Here is a 21972-nt window from a genome sequence, read left to right as displayed (position 1 = left end):
AGAATATTATTCAAATAATACTAAAATTATGAACTTACTGTCACTAACCTTCAAATATAGTATTTTTTAAACTTAAAGAATGTAATTACCCCATCAAATTTCAGATATCACTATCTGAAAGCTTATTTAAGTCAATAAATATTTTTTTTAATCTACAAATAGTGTGCTCTTGTCCACTGACAATAAAATTCTTGGATTGTTTCATGTAAACCTCTTCTTCTATATCACCACTGAGGAAGGCCATTCTCATCCATCTGATATAGCTCCTAGTCAAAATGAGTTATTAAAGCAATGCTAATCCAAAAAAAGTCCTTTGATGAAATAAAAAATTAAATAGATTTCTTTAAAGTTAATGCCTTCCTTTTGTGTGAACCTTTGTACCATAAAGCTGAGTTTTACCATTCAACTTTACCGTTGAAATTCTGTTTGGTCCTATAGATCTATTTGCAACCAATTGATCACACCTTTTAGGTAGGTTAACTAATTTCTAGATATGGTTATTATCCATAGATCTCAACTCTTCTTTCATGGCATCTAACCATTATAAGAAGTTCTCATCTTTCATGGCTTATATCTTTTGATCATCATCCTTTTTATCCATATTAATCAAATACACTACATAATCTAAAGCTATAATAGATTTTCTTATTTTAGTAGATTTTCAGAGAACCATCTCTTGATTTACTTGTAGTAGTTGTTATATAGTTGCTTTTTTGGCAATAAAAATCTCATGGGATGGAACTTGATGAAGTGATGATTCCTCCTGAATGTTATCTGAAGGAATAATAGTAGGACACATCACTTCAATCTGCTTTTCAAGCCTAGTATTTCTTCAAAAATAATATCTCAAGGTTTTTTACTTTCATTAAACATATTGTCTTCTAGAAATTTAGCTTTATTAGATTCTACTATCTATGATGTATGAGATAAAAATTAAAATCTACATCATTTTGATGTCTTTGGATAACTAATAAAAAAAAACAATGATCATTCTAAGATCAAATACAATTTTTCTGTAGGTTGTAAACCTTAGCTTTAGCTGGACATCCCATATACGCATTTCCCAAACTAAATTTTCTACTGGTCCATAGCTCATAAGGAGTTCTTTGAACTACCTTAGTAAGGATCCTACATAACATATGCATCGTTATCTTTACAGTCTTATCTCACAAGAAAATAGGTAGGTTAGAATAACTTATTATAATCCGAACTATTTATTTAAGTATCCCATTCCTTCTTTCAATTACATAATTCAGATTTGGTGTGCTTGACATTGTATACTAGAATATAATACTCTATTTCTTTAAAAATTTTGCTAATGATCATGGCTTTTTTTCATATATCTTCATATATTTACTATAGTATTCACCATCTCTATCGGATCTGAATATTTTAATCACTTTTTCTGATTATCTCTCTGTCTTTATTTTAATTTTCTTAAAAACTTCAAAAATATCAACCTTATATATACCATGAATAGTCATTAATAAATATAATGAATTAATTTTTACCTATTAGATATGAAAAAAAAATATGCATACATCAGTATGAATGATTTTCAAAGTTCTTTCACTCCTTCTGGCACCCTTCTTAAACGTGTATGTCTACTTTACCTTTATATAGCATGCACAAGCATAAAATCAGTTAATTTAATGATCCTAAGATCCTATTCTTCACTAGCTACTATTTTATAACATGTCTCACCTATTAGAGGTAGTGTCTGCATTATAATAACTGAGATGGACATTATCCATAATAGTCATTTAGATATTAACTTTATCACAATAACTATCTAATATATCTTTACAACTTTATCGAAGACTTATTTTTAGTCAGAGTTCAGATCAAATTAAATCAATCAAAATAAATTCCTATGTGTGTTAGTATGGGCCACATGTAGATCGGGCTTAATTGGATGAATCTAGCAAATGCTTCTAAGCTCTGACTCTATTATTCGTCCACTAACTATTATTAATTTATAAAATAGGGGGAGCGGGATAAAAAGCTAATAAAAGCCATCATGGCCGGCTATAATTGAAAACTTATGGAAAGCATATGAATATATATATTAACTAAGAAACCAACAACAAAGACAAAGTTGTCATAGTGTCCGATCCAACACCCAAGGGGTGTTAGGTTTCCATAAGCAAACAAGGTGGAGCTCTCGAGTGTTTTCTAGGTAATTAAGCTAGAAAGTTTTAATTTTCTCCTAAAAAAATTTTTTTCTTTCTTTTTGCTGGTCAGATCTATATCTATAAAAATTTTGTATGAATATCAAAAAGATTATAATCTTCAAGACAAACAATCTATATGGCTTTGATACCATAATATTAAAACTCTATGCGGTAATCAAACTAACTTGAAGAAGAAACCAACGATGCCATCCTCAATCTCTTGAATCAACCTATTTATAACCATAAAAATAAATCGAGCTGGATATGCTCCTCGTCATCCATGAGCAGCAGCTTGTTTTTTCAATTCCAACTTTGACTATTCCTCATAGAAAAGACCTTATGAGCTTTTGGATGAGTTGGAGACCAAGTTTGTTGGTGGTGTTCTTTTATGACATGCCTCATCCATTAGAGGTAATGTCTGAATCAATTAGTAATGACTGAGATAGACATTATCTATAATAATTATATAAAGGTTAACTTTATCATAATAACATCAAGCATATCCTTATCTCTTTATCAGAGACTTATCTTTCATCAGTTGCTACTAATTTTTTTGATGCCTTACATATTAACAGGGCTATAGCTAACGATTAAACCTAATTGTGAGATTGGAGTAAATGAAACCTACTTCTATAAGCGAAATGATCAAGTAGTTGAAGAGATGCTATTGAAGAACTTCGAGATTTCTTGTTTCATGAAGCATGCTTCATTGAGTTCATTCATAAGGTTTATGAATCTACTCATTCTCTGTCTAGCTATTATTCACTTAAACAATGCAAAATTTTACTATCTATCTCGAGCAGACTGGATTCAAATGCATCAACTCAGCTATGGCAATTTTGTAGTCTATGGCATCCCTCCTCTTTTAAGGAGCATTGTTATTTCAACCGGATTACCATCGGATGGAAGTTGTCAACCTTTTTTGTCAGTGGCCATTGGCCTTCATTACTTATATCCTGTCTTTGCTTACTTATGTGATGTATACTGTTTGTACTTATCTTCTATGCTTCTGTTTCCTACTACCTTATTTTCCTATGTTGTAATCACACTGACATGTCACTTATAAAGCATTTGCTCCTCTTATTTACCCAAAAAAAAAAAACCCAGCCTCCATTAGCTAAAGACCTAGAAAGGAGGATCCAATGGCCTCCATTCTCATCGTCTGTGCCCAAGGCCCAGTGCGCTAAGTGGTGAGCCTGCCAAATGGTTGCAACGTAAGCAGCCACTGGGCCAGAGCCCAGTTGGTATTGCTACTTGCTTGCGTTTCATCTCTATGCGGTACTTTGCTAATTAAGCACGAACCATTTCGGCTTCACAGTGAAGGGACCCCCAAGTTCTATATGTATGTCTCTTCTTAATGCAAAACTGTTGACAGCCTTACCTACCCTATCTTTCCATCTGTGGCATTTTCCTGTTTATGTAATAGTCGTGAATGATTTTTTCTTATTTAAAGGATAAGCAAAAATAGGTTATTACCTTCCTTTAAAGAGAATGAAAACTCTTGTATAAAATGGAGAGGACCCCGAAGGCTGTAATATGAAGAAAAATAAAAAGAGAATTCCTCCTTTCTCAAGAATTCCTCCTCTCCCATCTCTAGTTTTCAACATGGTACCAGAGCTCTCGGGATCTGACACATGACTTTTTTTCTCCTCTTTTGAATCTTTTTCTGATCCATGATTTTTTTCCAATTTTTTTTTCTCCCTTTGCTATTGTCCTCAAAGTTTTTTTGAAACCGCAGCCTGCAATCCATCTCCTCTTCTTCTTCTTCTTCTTCTTCTTCTCATCACCGATCGGCACCACCATGGCATCACCCTCCTTCCTTCATCACCGCCGCCTCCGTGCATGCCACCACAGATCGCTGTCCTCACCGTCCAAATCCCATCACCACTGCAGATCACTGTCCTCGCCGTCAAAACCCCATCGCCGCCCGCCCCTCTTCCCCTCTATGCCTCCATGCACGCCGCCTCCATGCACGCCGCTGCCTCCTTCATCGACACGTCCAAACCCCATTGCTGCTTCCTTCATTGCCACCGCCTCTATGCACGCCGCCGCCACCTCCTCTTCCTTCACTGCTCGCCCCTCTTCTCCTCTGCTCGGCAGATCAGCCCATCATCACCGCAACATGCCGCCACAAATCGCCGTCCACTGTCCATCGCTGTCCTCGCCGTCCAAACCCCATCACCGCTTGTGGCTCGCCCTTCTTCCCCTCTGCTCCTTCATCGCCTTCGCCTCTGTGCACGTCGCCACCTCCTTCATCAACACGTCCACACCCCATCACCACCGCAAACCACCACCACCACCTCGAGCGCCTCCACACATGCCCTCCGCGCACACGCCCACAACCCATCAAATGCCGCCCATCGTCCCGTGCCCCCCTCGTCTCGCTATGAAACAAAGAAAGGTTAGCTCTTCCCTCTTTAGTTATTTGTTTTTTTCTTTCTCCAAAAAAAAGAGATGAAAATCATTCAGTAGTTTTCATCCAGTAGTTCTTTTTTAGCATACTTGGAAGTGTCGGGCGGTGTTATTGAAGAAGAGTTTGAGAAGCCAATCGATGAGGTGGTCCGCACCTCTGACTCTTGGTCTGTAATAGACAATCCTTCTCTCTTGATTAGCTCTGTTCGACTTGACAGACCTCTCACCTATCCTATGTAGTCTCGAAATGTGCGGCTATATATCCAAACTCGCAGATTTGAAGGATTTCTCACTGAAACTGCTGTTAAGCCACAATCCAAAGATACAAAAATTTTAAAATGGGAATCATAGAATTCTCTTGTAATGGCTTGGCTTTTCAACTCTATGGTGCCTTTTATTGCTCAAGATATGTCATTTTTTAAAACCGTCCAAAAAATTTGGGAGGGTACTATCCAAACTTATTCACAACAGGATAATACTGCTCAAGCTTTTGAGCTCTAATGTAAGGTGCGTGTTCTTTGACAAGGAGATCTCTCTATCACTACTTATATGACAGAACTCCAGTGTATATGGTCCGAGCTAGATTTTTATCGCCTCTTCAAAGCTTATTGCTCTGAAGATGCTATTATGTTCAAGAAATTCACTGATGAAGAGCGAATCTTTGATTTTCTTGCTAGACTCAATGACGAATTTGACTCAATCAAGGTTCAGATTTTGGGTCAGAGTATAGATCTGCCTCCCCTTGAGCAAGTCTTCTCTCTGATTCTGAGTGAAGAGACTCACCATCGTTTGATGGTTGTTTCAGATACTATCCACTCTGCCATGGTTGTCCAACCCCAATCACAATCTCAACAATCTCGTGGACATGGAGATATGCGAATATGCTCCTATTGCAATAAAATGGGACATGTTCGTGATACCTATTGGCAGCTATATAGCCATCCCTCTGGTTATGATAGAGGTGGTCGTCGAGGAAGAGGACGTTCTGGTGCAACTATTAATCATCATCAGGCCAATCTTTCTGAGTACATAGAGAAAGGTGTTTCATCTACGAAGGCATCAACTCCTCCACCTTCACCCATTAATGCTGGAAGTTCATTATCTACTGATGAGATACTCCGTCGAATTATGAACTGACTTAATGTTCCTTCTGGCAGTGCTCCTTCCAACAACAGTTTGCCTAGTAAATCCTCCAATTCTCCTTCAATTTTCTTCTCTCATTTTGCACAATCCAATCTCTCTCATATTAAATCCAGTGCATTAACTCCTGATACTTTTATCTCTTCCATTAATACTGATAAGATGTGGGTCATAGACTCTGGTGCCACTATGCATATGACTGATAATTCTGATAAATTTACGTCTTACTCATTCTATTCTGATAAAGTTTGTATAGCTGATGGTTTTTTTCGACCTGTGTATGGAAACGAATCCATCACCTGTACACCAACCATAAAACTATCTTCTGCTTTGCATGTCTCTAATTTTTTCACTAATCTATTATCTATTCATTCTATTACAAATGATCTGAATAACAAAGTTACATTCTTCTCTACTTATTATGTTTTTCAGAAGTTGACAATAGGAGAGATGATTGGGTATGGTAAAATACACAATGGACTCTACTACCTGAATGACGGGAAGCTACAAAACTATCAAAAAGCTGGTATAGTTGTTTCATCATCTACTGATGCCATGAATAAACTTCACTTACAGCACCATAGATTTGGATATATCTCTTTTTCTGTGTTATCAAAACTATTTTCTAGTTTATATAATTTTTTTGCTAAAGAATAGTTAGTTTGTGATGCGTGTGAATATGCTAAGCACACTCAAAATACTTATCCGACTTCAGAAACTCATAGTACTAAACCATTTGATATTGTTCACTCGGATATGTGGGAACCTTATAGTACTATCTCTACTTCTGGACATTATTATTTTGTGACTTTTATTGACTGCTACAGTAAAATGACTTGGGTATATCTTCTAAAGGCTAAAGATAAGGTTATATGCTATTTCAAAGAATTTCATAAATTAGTTGATATCCAATTTAGTACCAAAATTAAAGGATTGAGATCTGATAATGGTACAAAATATATGCATAAGAAATTTCATGAGTATCTAACTACTCATGGAATTATCCATCAAACTACTTGTGTTGACACACCAATCCAGAATGGTGTTGCTGAATGAAAGAATCGACATCTTTTGAAAGTTTCTAGATCCTTGTTATTTGCTATGCGGTTCCAAAAATCTTATGGGGCGAGACAGTTGTCACTGCGGCTTATCTGATTAACCAGATGCCTCTTCGAACTCTAGAGTATAAGGCACCACTTGAATACCTACAAGGAGAGTCTTCTTTTATTGTACCTCCTCAGATACTCGGGTGTGTATGCTTTATCCGAGATCATCATCTTACACTCGGCAAGCTTGATCCAAAAGCTCTGAAATGTATCTTTGTACTCAAAAGGGTTATAAATGATATTATCCTCCTGAAAGGTGGGTGTTTGTCAGCATGGACATCACTTTTCGAGAGACTGAAGCCTTCTTTGATAGTGTTTCAATAATTCAGCTAGCTGCTTAACTATCTTTAGCCCAACAATTTATTTGCTCTTCCAGTATCCTTTCTAGAGCTACTGGTCGAGAGGGGGAGATTATAGTAATTGAGGAGACTGAGCAGGAGTAGGAACAAACTAATGAACAGCTGGATAGTGACTCTAATTGACAGGGAGAGTCTTCGACTAAGCCCATTGTGCATTCTATTGCTACCCAACAATCTTCCTCTGACTCAGTTCCAGCATCCTCATTTGATAATGATGATATTCCTCCTCCTGACCCTACCTTGAATTTACTTATTACTCATAGAAAAGCTTCTCGTTCTCATATTATTCTTTCTCAATATTATTATGATATTGCTAATTTTATTTTCTATGAGTTTATATCACCAACATATAGGTCGTTTATTGCATCATTAGAAACTATCTCTATACCAACACACTGGAAGGATGCTATGATAAATCCTAAGTAGAGGAAAGCAATGCTTGAAGAAATACGATCCTTGAAAAAAATCAGACTTAGAAATTGATCCCCTTACCTGCTAGAAAACAATCAGTAGGTTGCAAATGGGTTTATACTGTGAAACAAATTCTTGAGGATAAAGTTGATCGGTACAAAGCTCGTTTAGTTGCGAGAGGGTATACATAGACATACGGCATTGATTATGAGAAGACTTTCACCCCTATAGTCAAGATCAACATAGTTCGGACCCTCATTTCTTGTGCGGCAAATCTCAGTTAGAGTTTATTCCAAGTAGATGTGAAAAATACCTTTTTACATGGTGATCTTCAAGAAAATGTGTATATGAAGATTCCTCCTGGATTTATTAGTACAGAAACTACTGGCAAGGTTTGCCGACTGCGTCGGTCATTCTATGGACTAAAGCAATCACCCAGAGTATGGTTTGATTGCTTCCGTCATGCCATATTTGAAATTGGTTACCACCAGAGTAATGTATATCATACTATGTTCTTCTGTCATAATAAAGGGAAGGTTGTTATCCTAATTATTTATGTTGATGATATTACTCTTACTAGTGATGATCTCTCAGAATTGGTCCGTTTGAAGACTCAATTGGCATAATCTTTTGAAGTCAAAGATCTGGATAACTTGTGGTACTTTCTTGAGATTGAAGTAACCAGATTTTCTCGTGGCATCTTTTTTTCTCAACGAAAATACATCCTAGATTTATTGACTGAGACAAAAATATTGGGATGTCGACCTGCTGTCACACCTATCAAATAGAATCATCATTTTACTACTAATAGTGGTGAGCCAGTTGATCGTGAGCGATATCAACATCTTATTGGCAGACTGATCTATCTATCTCACACAAGACCTGACATAGCCTTTGCAGTCAGTGTTGTGAGTCAGTACATATATGATTCCCATAAACACCGTCAGGAAGCTGTATATAGAATTCTTCGATATCTTAAAAGTTGCCCAGGACGTGGTCTTCTTTTCTCTCATCATAAACATCTCAAAGTTAAAGTCTATTCTGATGCTGATTGGGCAGGCTCTATAAATGATGGTCAATCAACCTCAGGCTATTGTACTTTTATTGGTGGTAATCTTGTAACTTGGTGCAGTAAAAAATAAGATGTTGTTGCTTGATCTAGTGCGGAGGCTGAGTACCGAACTATGACTCAAGACATTTATGAGGTTTTACGTTTGAAACAATTGCTTATTGAGTTACGTCTTTTTCAATCCTCTTCCCTATTTTTATACTATCATAATAAGGTGGCCACTAACATTACCAACGATCCTATTCAATATGACAGAACTAAGCATATAGAAATTGATCGTCATTTCATCAAAGAAAAGCTGGATCATAAAGTTATCTGTTTATTATTTATTAAATCTTCAGAATAATTGGCAGACATTCTAACGAAGAGTCTCAGTGGTTATATGTTTTCTTCGATTTGCAGCAAGATGAGACTTCATGATATCTTCGCCTCATTTTGAGGTAGAGTATTGACAGTCTTGCCTACCCTGTCTTTCCATGCATGGCATTTTTCTGTTTAGGTAATAGTCGTGAATGATTTTACTTTGTTTAAGGGATAACCAAAAATAAATTATCACCTTCCTTTAAAGAGAATGAAAACTCTTATATAAGATGGGGAGGACCCCTAAGGCTATAATATGGAGAAAAATAAAAAGAGAATTCCTCCTTTCTCAAGAATTCCTCCTCCTCTCCCATCTCTAGTTTTCAACAAAAACCTACCAACTTTGTCTCGATAGATGAAGTATTAAGGGTTTTTTAATTGCAATCACAATATCTGAAACACACTCTATGCTCCTTTTTTGGATATAGAATAGGCTTTGGGATGGCATCACGTCATTATCACATCATGTCAGGTTAATTAACTCGCACAAATCATCAAATTTGATATGAAGTTTAAATTTTGAAGCGTCTCTTTAAGCAGCCTCTCCTATGATTCCCTCCTACTATGGTTTAGGCATACAACAATGGGATAATTGGTTAAATTTCATGGTCATTAACCATAGAAATAGTCCAACATATATACAATCGTATAAACTTGGGGGCATTCCATGTGGCTGTTGCACTTGTTGATTTTGTGTGAAATATATTTGGAAACCCAGGTTATATATGCATCGATCCATAACTTCTCATGGCAGATCTGATGGTCATCAGTGGACTGAAACCTAACACAAAGCTTCTTAATTAATGACAGTTTTCTCAATTTTTCACAATGCATATCCAACCGTGGCAATTATTTGCTAAACTGTCAAGATATATATATGGCCATCCCTAGTGCAAGTTTGCATTAGTTTGGCAATGCATATGTGGACATTATACTGTTATAATTCTTCAGTAAGAATTTCTGTAGTACAGTAGTCAAATCCAAACCCATGTTATCTATTTCTGCAGGCAACATCATCCCGGATAGCAACTAACCGGACTCGCATGTTGCAATTATGGTCCCGGCCAACAATGGCTACGTGCCTTATTGAATAGTACACCAACTTGATTTCTAATTATTCCTTCACCAACTGCTTGAAGTTAATAGGGGTGACAAACGGCGGTGATCCACTGTAGATGTCTAGGACAGCCTCCTCGTATGTCCTCTGGGTAGCGTGTATAGCGTCCCAAAAAAGGTATTCATTGCGGTTCTCACAGTAAGTAGCGGTCGGAGTGCAATCGGCCGAACTTTTACCTCCACAGCATGCACTTTGGACATCTTTAAACCCTGGCGACGCGTCATTAAAACTTTTTAGTTACTTGATCACTCTAAATTTTTTTATCCAAGATGCAGGAACGTTAATTAATATTAGTTACATGACACGCTGACCAAGAATAGTTATTGAGCTTACCAGCTGCTTCTGGATTAGCTATCATATTTGACACCGCTGCATAATAACTGCCAAGCGAGTACTTCATCCCCTTCAATGTGGAGCTAAGATTGCTTAACATCGTTTTGACAGCATCATTAACACCAACGGCCAAATCATTCATGACGTTGAAGCAAGCTCCGGAATGGTTAGATAATCTTCTTGCGAATGGGCAGCAACCGACGGGTCCAATGTCGATAATCCCAAACTTCCTTGCTCCCAAGTTGTACAACGCCTGTCATTACAAAGTGTAACTAGCTCTTTTCAGGAAATTCAGAAATGTCATATTGCTACTTGAGAAGAAAAGAGAGAGGAAGTTGACCTCGATATGTTTTGTGTAGTTGGAGATGAGAGTGTTGCAAAACCGTTCAATTTGTGTGTTGATTGGTGTCATGTTGTTTGGAACAAAGGCAATGATGTCGTTGGCCCCGGTGCTGATGAGAAAGATAGATTTCGAGAGTACAATGTTTGATTTGTTAGTTGTGGCAAAATATTTGATCTGTTTCGTCATAGTGATGGTATTGGGTCCCTGGTATATAGATAAATAAATATATTGATTAGGTGTTGTTTAGTTGTTTAGGAGTTCTAAAGCGGTTAAAGTAGGTAAACAAAATATATAAGCATTGTAGAAAGCGTAGTGGTGCTCACAGTGGAGTCAAGAATTCCAGATCCTCCGGAAGCGTAGTTTACTCCGACTCGATTGCTGGTGTTCTTTGGGAGGGAAAGATATGGTGGCGGACTCATTCGGAGGCCCATCTGACGGGCTGCGCACATCATCAGAGATCAGTAGCTAAAAATGGACAAGTGGGAGGAATAATAGCGTAAGAATTTAAGATCCATGTCTTTCTTTACTATTATTATTTTCAATCAATATTTCTATATATATAACTCAACCAAGTTTGAGTAGCCTAAATATAAAATGTTAGCAAATAATGGTTATAATTTAGTAAAAGGTGTATTATAATATGATAAGATAAATGATTAATATTAAGCTAGCTTTCCTAATGTCGATTGCTAAAGATTTGCAATTAATGTGGCAATATTACCTTATTTTTTAGTAAGTATCATAAGAATGTATATAAAAATATACATTATACACAGAATTATGTGAGTGCATGTATAAAGGTATTTTGACTGGTCTTACCTTGTAAGGAAGATCCTCTTTATAATAAAATAATTGGTGAAATGCTCTGCCCTTCAAAACAAATTGAAAATGCATATCCATTGTACGTCATTACAAGAATAAGAGCTTTAGCAACAGTCAAAATCTCTGATAAAAACAAGAAAGATCGTTAGAAAAAAATTTAGTAGTAATTTTTTCAACCATTGCTATACCGCCGAAGAAGTTACCATCGTTATTGTATTTCAATTTTTTTCCAACGATCATGACCACTGAGAAAAATAAAGCTTTTCCCTGTGGTCATAACCGCTGAAAAAAATCAAACTTTTGCCGGTGATTTTAGAGTTGATCGCTGAAAAAATAAAATATATCCCCACGATCAAAATCACTAGACAAAGATTTAGAAATTTTTTTCAATTGTCAGTCATTTATGACCGCCGGCAATAACCTTTTAACAATGAATATGATTGCTAGCAGTACATTATATATTATTTTTTTAAAAAAAATAATCTAATAACCTGAATATGAGCATATATAGTATTCTCCTTTTCAATTGTATCTTAAAACCATCTAATATATTAAAAATAAATAATTAATTAAAATTTTGAATTCAACTTTTACGAATGATTAGATTCAATTACCCTTCGTAAAGCAAATAAAATTTACAATAAAAAGAGCTTTTCATGTAACAAAACTAACAATAATGAAAGTGCAAATTTTTTGAATAAAATTGTAGATATATCATTTAAGATTTTAATAAAAAAACTTATTATTTCAAGTAGACAAAATAAATAAAAAACTATGTACATTATGATTAGGAGCTTTGCACCATTTTAGGGCAAGTTTACACTACAAAAAAAAAAAGAAAAGTATAATTAACCCATAAGTAAATAATATATAAGAGTAGTAAAAATTAATAAAAAAGATTAGTGAAAAACTGTAATACATACTGTTGCCTCAAACCTCCTGTGAGTTGGTCAGCTGTGAGTCGAAATATAGTGCTTGAGTGCTTGATGGCAGAGAACCAACAAGATGGAGTCCGTTTGTCAGAAGTTGTCTAGCGAAGGACCTTTCGATGCTTAAGTTAGCCGGAGAAAGGAAACAATTAAAAAAATTAAAAAGCGAGAGCCAAAAATTTATATTCAAAAAACTTATCTAGTCTCTCTGTTTACCATTTTATATAGGATGAAGAGTGCCGTTACTGTGAAACTCCCATCCCTAAAATTTATAAATAGAGATCATGGCCTTCACTAGGCGATTATCTCATTAACCATCATTAAAATCGAGTAATAGACCATTTGTGGACAATTATTGCATTCCATGACTGTGGATAGTCAATACATGTGCCAAATAACTATTGCTCGATTCCTAACTTTCTGAGATCAAGATAGTAAGTAAAATATCGAGGAAGTCGTCAGTCAAACATCGACGGTAATTGAACTTAGTCGATCAAATATCGACTTAGTCTTGTTCCGTCGAACTAGGTTGGCTAAATCCATAAGGTTGCATACTTAGTTAGTGGAGAGATGAGGATAAATGTTAGTCCGGTAAGTAATGAGGTTCTATCCCAACATCTGCCCCCCCAACACCCGAGTTCGATGCTGTAGAATGATCAGACGAGAGAAGTTAATCAATGAATAGTTTTGAGTTGCTTTCTTCAATGAATTTTATTATCATCTCGAAAACTGGTGCCTAACTATTCTATCATTTTGCAAAGTGAGCAGCCATTTTGTCTTTTCATAAGCACATGGCGGCCCTACTCCTAATAGGACATGCAATAGTTAATGCTGCGAATCATCTAAAGTAGACTTGCATAATGATTATGGAAAATGAAATGATAGAATAATGATTCTAGAGTAGCCCAAGTCAACCATGTGTCAGTCGATTATTTGATTGGTTTGTTTTCATGTGGATTCAGCTTATTCGGCAAAAGCATAATGGCGGTGTGTCAAAGAGCCAAGAAAATAATTGATCAGGGTTGTGGCCACATGTCAGAATCTCCGATGATGGCAGGATTTTTTGTGTCGATCGTGGCTGTCAAGTGTGCCTATAAATAGGAGCCTTCTTCCCTTCAAGTTTTCTTCTGATTTCAGGGTTTTCACCTCTAGTCCAGCTTTCTTAGCCTTAGTTGCATATAGGATTCATCTTCCTAGGGGCGTCTAAGCTTCATCGTCATCAGCTTCTTCATCGTCGTCAACTTCTCCATCATTGTCGATTGATTCTTGAGGTTGAACTTTTCTTCCCTTCCCATCCTTTGTAGTTTCTGAGGATTTTCTTAGGAATGGCTTCATTTGGGAGAGAATCTGAAGATAAGAATGTCGTGGGAGACCAAAATTCTCAAACTCCGACTGTCCGAAGGGAGACCAAGGATGTTCCTCAAGATGCTTTCGAGGACGTTGCTTCCTCTCTATAGGACTGTTTTGGTCCTTAGGAGTTGCATGATCAGCCAACTATCGAGAATCTTCCTGAACTTCTTCATGAGAGGTTCGAGTTGTCTAAAATCGATGTACAGTGGCTAAGAGATCACTATCATATCTCTAATCAATATCGATTGTTAGCACCCAATGAAGATGGTTGGGTTGTCCGCCTTTTGGATGGCTACATTGCCGTCTATGAGGAGTTTCTTCACTTTGGACTCTAAATCCCTATACATCCCTTTCTTGCTAATATCTTCGATTTGTATAATGTCATTCTCGCTCGACTTATCCCTAATTCCATTAGGATTCTTTCATTGTTTGTTGTTCTTTGCCACCTTCTCCATTTTGAATCGAGAATTTTTTTTTCATGCTCTTTTTATCTTGAAGAAACATCCTCGAAAAAGAGGATGGTGGTTCTTCAATCCTCGATGTCATTATCAATTCATTACTGAGCTTCTTTCTTCCATTCATGGATGGAAGAGTAAGTTCTTTTATGTTAGCACCGACCATCCATGGGGTTTTAATTGGGTCTAGACTACTCCTAATCTTTCTTCAAATAAGAATGAAATAGTCTTTGAAGAAGATCGGGAGCATTATGACTTACTGTTTGGTGTCCAAGTTTCCATCCAATGGGAGCTCCTCGAGGAGCAGTCATTGTATGATGTCGGGATAAGTCTAGTCAATCATTTAGGTAGATTTCATTTTATGAATCCTCTAAGTCTTTCTGTCAATTTTCTTCTTATTCAGGGACAAATTTTCTTCATTGACTTGTAGGCATAAGGATTTTGGTAGAGTCCATCTACCGTGCCATCAAAAAGAGGCCAGTTTCTGGGCTTGACGGACCTTCTTGGGGTCCATCGAAGAAGCCCTAAGAAGGATCCTCCTCTCGGGTCCCAAGGAATACACAAGCACCATCACCACCCCAAATTCTTCCATCAGAATGAACTTTGCCTCCACCACCAGCACCAGTCATATTTGCCAAACAAGATGATGATGTTGTCTTCCTCGATGAGGCCCCAATGAGGCTCATCAGTGGGATCCGATGCAGGGCGAGTTCGATACTGACCGAATTGCGATGCGTGGAGACGTCAGTCGAGGGAAGGTTGCAATGTATCTCACATACACCACCGAGCTTGGCCCTTTGGATTCTTCTAAAGAGCGTACATCACCCTCAAAATATGCATTAAAGCGACTAACATGGCACTCTGAGATCATCAAATCATCGAAGAGTTGATAAAAATAGTGATGCTTCCTGCTGACTGGGAAGAAAGAAAGGCCCGTCCAGTCGAAGAGATCATATTGGGCTCCTATGCATCATTGATGTGGGTGAGTTTACTATCTTTCTAATATTTGATTATCATTCCTTCCGCCAAATTATAGACTTAGTAAAATTCTTTTTTTTTTATAGCTGGCACATTATGCTATAATTTTGAATGAAATGTTGACCGCCTTTAAGTGGCTCAACTGCCAGCTAGAAGATAAAGCCCAGACTACCAATGCTTGGCAAATATTGCTAAAAAACTTCTTCGCACTGTCGAGGAGCTAGAGAAGAAATATCAGGACTGCTCTGTTGGAGAGCGAGTTGGCTCCTTCTGGGACAAAGCTGCAAACCTGGAATTCCAGCTAAGAAAAAATAAAGAAAAGTTGAACTTGATGAGGACCGGCTTCAAGAAGGAGATAGAGTCGATGAAGGCTGTCCTTGATGAGCAAAAGGGCAAAAGATAGGACACTGAGAAGGCCACTCAGATCCAAAATTCTATAGTCTTCTTAGCCCGACTCTAGATTCGATGTCCGGTGTTCTCCTAGTATTGAAGGCTCTGATAACATGTTTTATTTAACCTCAATTTCAAAAAAAATAAAATAAATAGAAAGGATCTTTCAATCTGGTCTAGCCTAGATCTAGATTTAAGTTAATTTCCAACTCAGATCGATACAATTTGGGTTGACCTAGACTCAATTAGACTGAGTTGAATTAATAGATTAGGTTCAATTTTTAAGTCCAATCTACCAACTTGATTTGACCTAGGCTTAATTGAATTGGATCCAATCAGATAGATCGAGTTCACTCAGATTAAACCCATCTCTCTCTTCCTCTCTCTCTCTATTTATCTTTCTCTTTTAACCGATCACAAGCCCCCCCCCTTTGGGGTTTTGTGAGGGGGTTTCGGTGATAAAGCAGTTGGACTGATTGAGGGTGGCGGTGCGATGATGGCAAGAGGTGGTAGTTAGCCGACGATGATTGGGGACTCTACTAAAAAGTAGAGAAGGTGCTGCCCTAGGGTCGGAAAGGAAAGGGGAGAAGAAGAAGAGAAGAAAACTTACCAGAGATGATGGCGGCGGTGACAGTAGCAGCATGCGAGGCAAAGTTCGGTGGTTCTCCTGCCCGACGTCCCTCGACATAGGTAAAATCGGGTTTTGGAAAGAAGGGTTAGGATTTTAAGAAGGTGATGGTGCTCGACACAGCAACACGGTGGCTGTCGAAGATGAGAAAAAAGGAGGATGGGGATTTTAGTGAGGGTTCTATTAAGAAGTCACTACTACAAAAATGGGCTATGGCAGCACTAACTACGACAGCGATTTTCTAAACTACTGCTATAGATCCTATGATAGCGGTTATCTGTAACCACCATCTTAATTTAAGCCTACGATGGCAGTTATTAGAAACCATTGCCGTAGGCCGACCTACGATAGTTGTTATCAAGAACCACTATTGTAGGCCTGACCTACGACATCGATTATGGAGAACTGCTACCATAGGTGCTCTACAGCAGCGGTTGGTTAACCACTTCCGTAGGTCAGCCCTATCAAAGCGGTTATCGAGAACCACTGCTGTATGTCCTGACCTGTGCCAGCGGTTCCTGATAACTACTGTCGTAGGTCTTCCCTATGATAGTGGTTCATGTAATCACTATGGTAGGTCAACTAAGTTAGCGGTTTCTAAAAACCGCTGTCATAGGTCCTACGATAGTGGTTATCTAACCGCTGCTGTTGGCCTAATATAAATTTTTTTTGAATATGGTATAATTTTAAAATTTAAAGTCTATCTTAATCATTCATTATCTAAATAATTATCGTTAAAGTATCATGATAAAAGTCTATCTCGATTCGATAGTCCTAACTGTGTCGATCAATAAAATTTGATTTCGACGGTCACGAATAATCGCATAATGATCTAATAGATATAGACTATCGGTGGGTTTACAAATTTGTAACAATGATCTCATTGATATTTGTAGTATACTATCAAAATTTACTTCAATCAGACATCATTATCATGGTCAATTTAGCACGCGATGATTTTGATTATTAAATGAAAAACTGAATGATCAAAAGGTCAAACCGTGTCTGATTAAAGAGATTTTTAAGATAAATGATCTTTGTCATCACTTTAATCATCTAAATAGTGATGATCATAAAATTCAATTTGCGTGTGCATAAACCATCGAAGAATGGATACTGAAGTTGTAAAAGAAGAATGAACTAGCTCATATTTGTTTCGATCAGGGAACGGATACTGAAGTTGTAAGAGAAGATGAGCTCATATGTGAAAGGTGAGATTTATTTGATTGTTAACTAATAATTAAAGTGGCACCTTTTAGATTTTGATGGATATTTTGTGCAACTTCAATATCCATTCCTCGATTGAAACAAATACTTAATTCCTCTTTCTCTTGCAACTTCAGTATCCGTTCTTTGATGGTTCATGTATATGTGGTTTGGATTTTATGATCACCACAATTCAAATAATTAAAGTAATGGTAAAGATTATTTATCTCAAAAATCATCTTAATCAGACATAATTTGTCCATTCGATCGCTCATTTTTCATTTAATGATCGAAATCGTCGCATGCTAAATTAACCACGATAATGATATCCAATTTGAAGTAAAATTTTGATAGTATGCTACAAATATCGTCGAGATCATGTAGGATAGTTTTCGGATCTATTGGTGGTCTTTATCTATAAGATTATCATATGGTCATCCGTGGCTGTCGAAATTGAATTTTATTGATTGACAAAGCTAGAGCTATCGGATCGAGGCGGTCTTTTGTCATAATACTCTAACAATAATTATTTAGATAATGAATAATGAAAATAGATTTTAAATTATATTAAATTTGAAAAAAATATGAAAAAAATAAAATTTGCCTCTATATATGAAAAAATATGAAAAAAATTAAATTAGGACTAATGGCAGTGGTTTCTAAAATATCGCTGCAATATATTTATTGCACTGCAATATACCAAATACCTATGGCAGTGGTTTAAAACCACTGCTATAAACCTATGGCAGCAGTTTTTAAAACCACTGCCATAGGTCCTATTAATTTTCAACGGCGCACCCTGCCTTCTCATTTCGCATGCCTGCTTCCTTCTCTCCCTCTCTCTCTCTCTCTCGATCTCTCTCTCTCCGCCCTATCCCTTTGCCGGCCACGACACCTCAACCCACCGATGGCCCCAGCCCCCTTTGGCCCCGACCCACCGCCCCTCCTTCGTTGGCCCCTCCTCCATTGCCCACAGGTATCCCGCTCTTTCTTTGTCCCCCCCACCCCACCGCCACTCCCGACCCCACCATCGGCCCCGGCCTCGGCCCCTCTCCATTGGCCCCTGCCCCAACCCTGCCGCCGGCAGCGGCCCTGGCTCTGACCCTGTTTGGCCCCAGCCCTGCCCCTGTTGGCCCCGGCCTTGATATTTATCTTCACTCCAATCTCATTTTGCTTGTGTTAACGTTCCAATCTCATTTTGCTTGTGTTATTTTCTTCACTTTTCTTAACATGTTTTGTCAATTGGTTATGTTACTCGTGTGCTGTTCATTACATCATAAACCAGATCATAACTTTCATTTGTCTTTCTTTCCATACAAAATATTTTGTCTTTTGGTAGTGTACAAAGTCATCCAGTAGATCATCGTACGCGAGTCATGTAGTTCCTAGATATGCCAACTATTCCAGAATCTCCTTTTCATTGGTAGAAAATGAATTCTAGAAATGGGATTGCAGGTTCTAGATACAGACTTTGTTTTCTTCCAGGCTCACAAAATTTTTATTTGTTCGCGCACTCAAAGGCTACACGTCCACTGCGGTAGATTTTTCGTGCACGTATTTGTCACCTATGAAAAATTCACTGTGTGCGTGCATGCACATATGTGTGTGTGTATGTGTGTTAATCTTTTTTTTTTTTTTGATAAAAAAACTATGATGATTTCAGATGAAAAATAATTACTTCTTAGTATAATTTTAATGATATATTTTATTATTGTTTCTCCTTTTTTATAAATATTTTAATAATTTCGAATGACAAAGCGATCTTAGATGGCTTATGGCTTTTTAGCGAGAAAAATATTCGCAGTCGATTTGATTTAGTTGTAGCAGATATCGAAAGTAATATTGCAATACATGATTAAATGGTGAATTTATTTTCTTTATTTTTTTAATTTTTTGTTCTTATACATTGCATACAACCATAAATATTAATTTTTTAAAAATCATTACATTGTATGTCAATAGATCCATCAATTGACTAATGTACATAATTCTATGATATCTGTACATTTATATATTTTTATAAGGATGGAATAGTTTAAATGGTTTGGATATTTCTATAAATATACGGATATCGTAGAATATATATATTGGTCAATTGATTATCCAGTTTGGATAGTTTGAAAATTATAAATAATTCTATAGGTGATTACAATAATCAAACTTGCGAGAGAAATTTTGGACATCATTTTTTGTAGTTCTCCTCATACATCTTCAGCCATGTGGAAAGAATTAACGATAAAAATTATGTTATAAATGACTAATAGCAATGCAATTTTAGTATTCATGATATTTTTTATGTCATAAATATATATATATATATATTTTTTTTTTTTTTTATTGCAGTGGAATCTTTTGCCGTTCGGGATGAACGGTAGGGGGGTAACTTTCCCTTTCAAGAGAGGAGATGCGCACAATGATGCACGTGAGACATCTCACGTGCATCTCCCTTTAAAGGAGGAAGTTACCTCCTGCCGTTCACCCCGAACGGCAGAGGATCCCGATCCTTAAAAATGCATGTCCATCGTACGTGTTTGCTGACTGGTGTTACCTTGAAAAAAAAAATCCTTTTTATAATAAAAAAACCCGGTGAAATGCTCTGCCCTTCAAAACAAATTGAAAATGCATGTCCATCGTACGTGTTTACTATTTATACACTTCCTCCTTTGCTGAGGATGGACAAATTAAGTCGGACGTAAACATTAGGCCATTTAAAGCTAGAGCTCTCACGTACCAAAGAAATCGATGCCGTTGTAGCCGTTGGTGTACCTCCCGGTGGGCCTCGAGTGCGGGAAGTCGATGCCGTAAGGAAGGCAGTTGGCCTTGGCTATATCCGGCAGGTAGTTGTTGTTTCCGACGTCCGCCGAAGAATCACCGAACACATAGATCGCCGGAACCTTTGACTGAGCATTCCCACTCACAGACAGAGAAAAGAAAAGAGCAAGGAGAAGAACAGGAACGTCTAACGCCATGGCTGCTGCTTCGAATTAAGCCCTGAAGCTATTATTCCTCCTCTATGTGCTATATACTGGGGGAGCGGTGCAATTAGGAAGTCATGAGAAAGTCAATGCCGCCAGCTATGACTGAAAGCTCATTTTCACTCCCGCACCGGAATGATATGACCGCCCGCCTGTAAAAAAAAAAAAAACACTCACGGAAAGCGTGCATCTACAATTACTTGATAAACCAGCAAGGAAGACAGTCATCAGAACGGTCGGTCCCAGCGCCCCAGTGGCGTTAGGTCTCCGTACGCAGAGAAGGTGGAATTTTTTTTAAATATTATTTTTTTAAAATACTTTATTCTAAAAATACACCCACCTAAACTTTTTTTTGAGGTTACCGGTCCATACATGCAACGCATGAAATGACCCACGATTTCACAACCAGCTCGATAGATGACGCGGCATCAATAAAATCATGACTTGAAACTTGATAAAACTATAGATTCAAATCACGATTTCTTAAAATCGTCGCTTCATGCCGCGACCTCAAGCGTGCCAAGAAAAAAGGCTTTTTTTTTGAATCAGAAAAAGAGAACGGGATGCTGGCGGCCGGCGAGCAATGCGGGTGGCCAGGAGGAAGCGTGGGGGGCCGCAGGTGGTAGGGTGCGGGAGATGGAGGTGGCTGCTGGTGATTAAGGGTGGCGATGGAGTCGGCCGTGAAGGGCGCAGGATGCACGGGTGGTCAGGAGGCAATGCAGGCGGCCAACGGGCGGTGCGAAGAGGGGAGCGCAGCCAGGGGCGATGGGGGCCGATGCCAAAAGGAAAACGCGATTGGAGGGCTCGGGGGCTGTGCCGGAGGCACAACGGGCGATGGGCCACGAGGGGAGGAGAGCGCGAAGCAGCGACGAGCGGCGCAATTAGGGGAGGGGAGGTGCAGAGGAGTGGGGGTGGCACCACGCTGGGGTGGGGAGGGAGGGGAGGCACGGACGGGTGGCGTTGGCGCCGCACAGATCGACCACCGGTAGGGGAGGCCGGCCGGAGGGTTGGGAGGAGAGGAAGGAAGGAATGAAGGGAAAAAAAAGAAAAAGAAAAAAAAAAAGAAAAGAAAAAGATAAAAATAAAAATAAATTATAAATAATTTTTAAAAATTATTTAAAAAAATATTTTAAAAATAAAATATTTGTTAAAAATTAGTTTTTAAAATCTATTTCGAAATAAATATATATATATATAATTTATTTAAAAATAATTTATTTATTTTTTGTACCAAAAAATAGATTTTCAAAATAATAATAAAATATAAAATAAAATGATAAATAAATAAAATGTTAAATAAAATAAAATAATGAAAATATATAAAAATATTGAAAATAATTAGGTTATTAAAATAATCATGAAATATTATTTTCAAAAAAATTGAAAAATATTATTTTGAAAAAATAATTTTAAAA

General features: G+C 37.5%; 1 protein-coding gene across 1 annotated transcript; it reads right to left on the bottom strand.

Annotated features, from left to right (window-relative positions):
• Positions 1 to 9844: 9844 nt before the first annotated feature.
• LOC105055166 (GDSL esterase/lipase At4g16230) lies at positions 9845 to 20590 on the bottom strand. Its single transcript, XM_010936909.4, has 5 exons — positions 20314 to 20590; positions 11148 to 11263; positions 10822 to 11028; positions 10482 to 10734; positions 9845 to 10357 (listed from the first exon to the last, which is right to left on the bottom strand). Exons 1-5 carry the CDS (start codon positions 20549 to 20551, stop codon positions 10146 to 10148), a joined length of 1026 nt encoding a protein of 341 aa, XP_010935211.1. The 5' UTR covers positions 20552 to 20590; the 3' UTR covers positions 9845 to 10145.
• Positions 20591 to 21972: the final 1382 nt, after the last annotated feature.

Source organism: Elaeis guineensis, chromosome 12 (genome assembly GCF_000442705.2).
Source record: "Elaeis guineensis isolate ETL-2024a chromosome 12, EG11, whole genome shotgun sequence".
Classification (NCBI taxonomy): Eukaryota; Viridiplantae; Streptophyta; class Magnoliopsida; order Arecales; family Arecaceae; genus Elaeis; species Elaeis guineensis.
Note: the sequence above shows the minus strand (reverse complement) of the source record. Positions and strands in the feature narration are given on the sequence as shown.

Excerpts from the sequence above, each read along its gene's own strand:
- LOC105055166 (XM_010936909.4), bottom strand. The coding sequence starts at position 20,551 with ATGGCGTTAGACGTTCCTGTTCTTCTCCTTGCTCTTTTCTTTTCTCTG. Across the intron at positions 11,264-20,313 it reads CAACGGCATCGATTTCTTTG|CCCGTCAGATGGGCCTCCGA; the intron begins GTACGTGAGAGC and ends TGATGTGCGCAG. Across the intron at positions 10,735-10,821 it reads ACTACACAAAACATATCGAG|GCGTTGTACAACTTGGGAGC; the intron begins GTCAACTTCCTC and ends TTGTAATGACAG.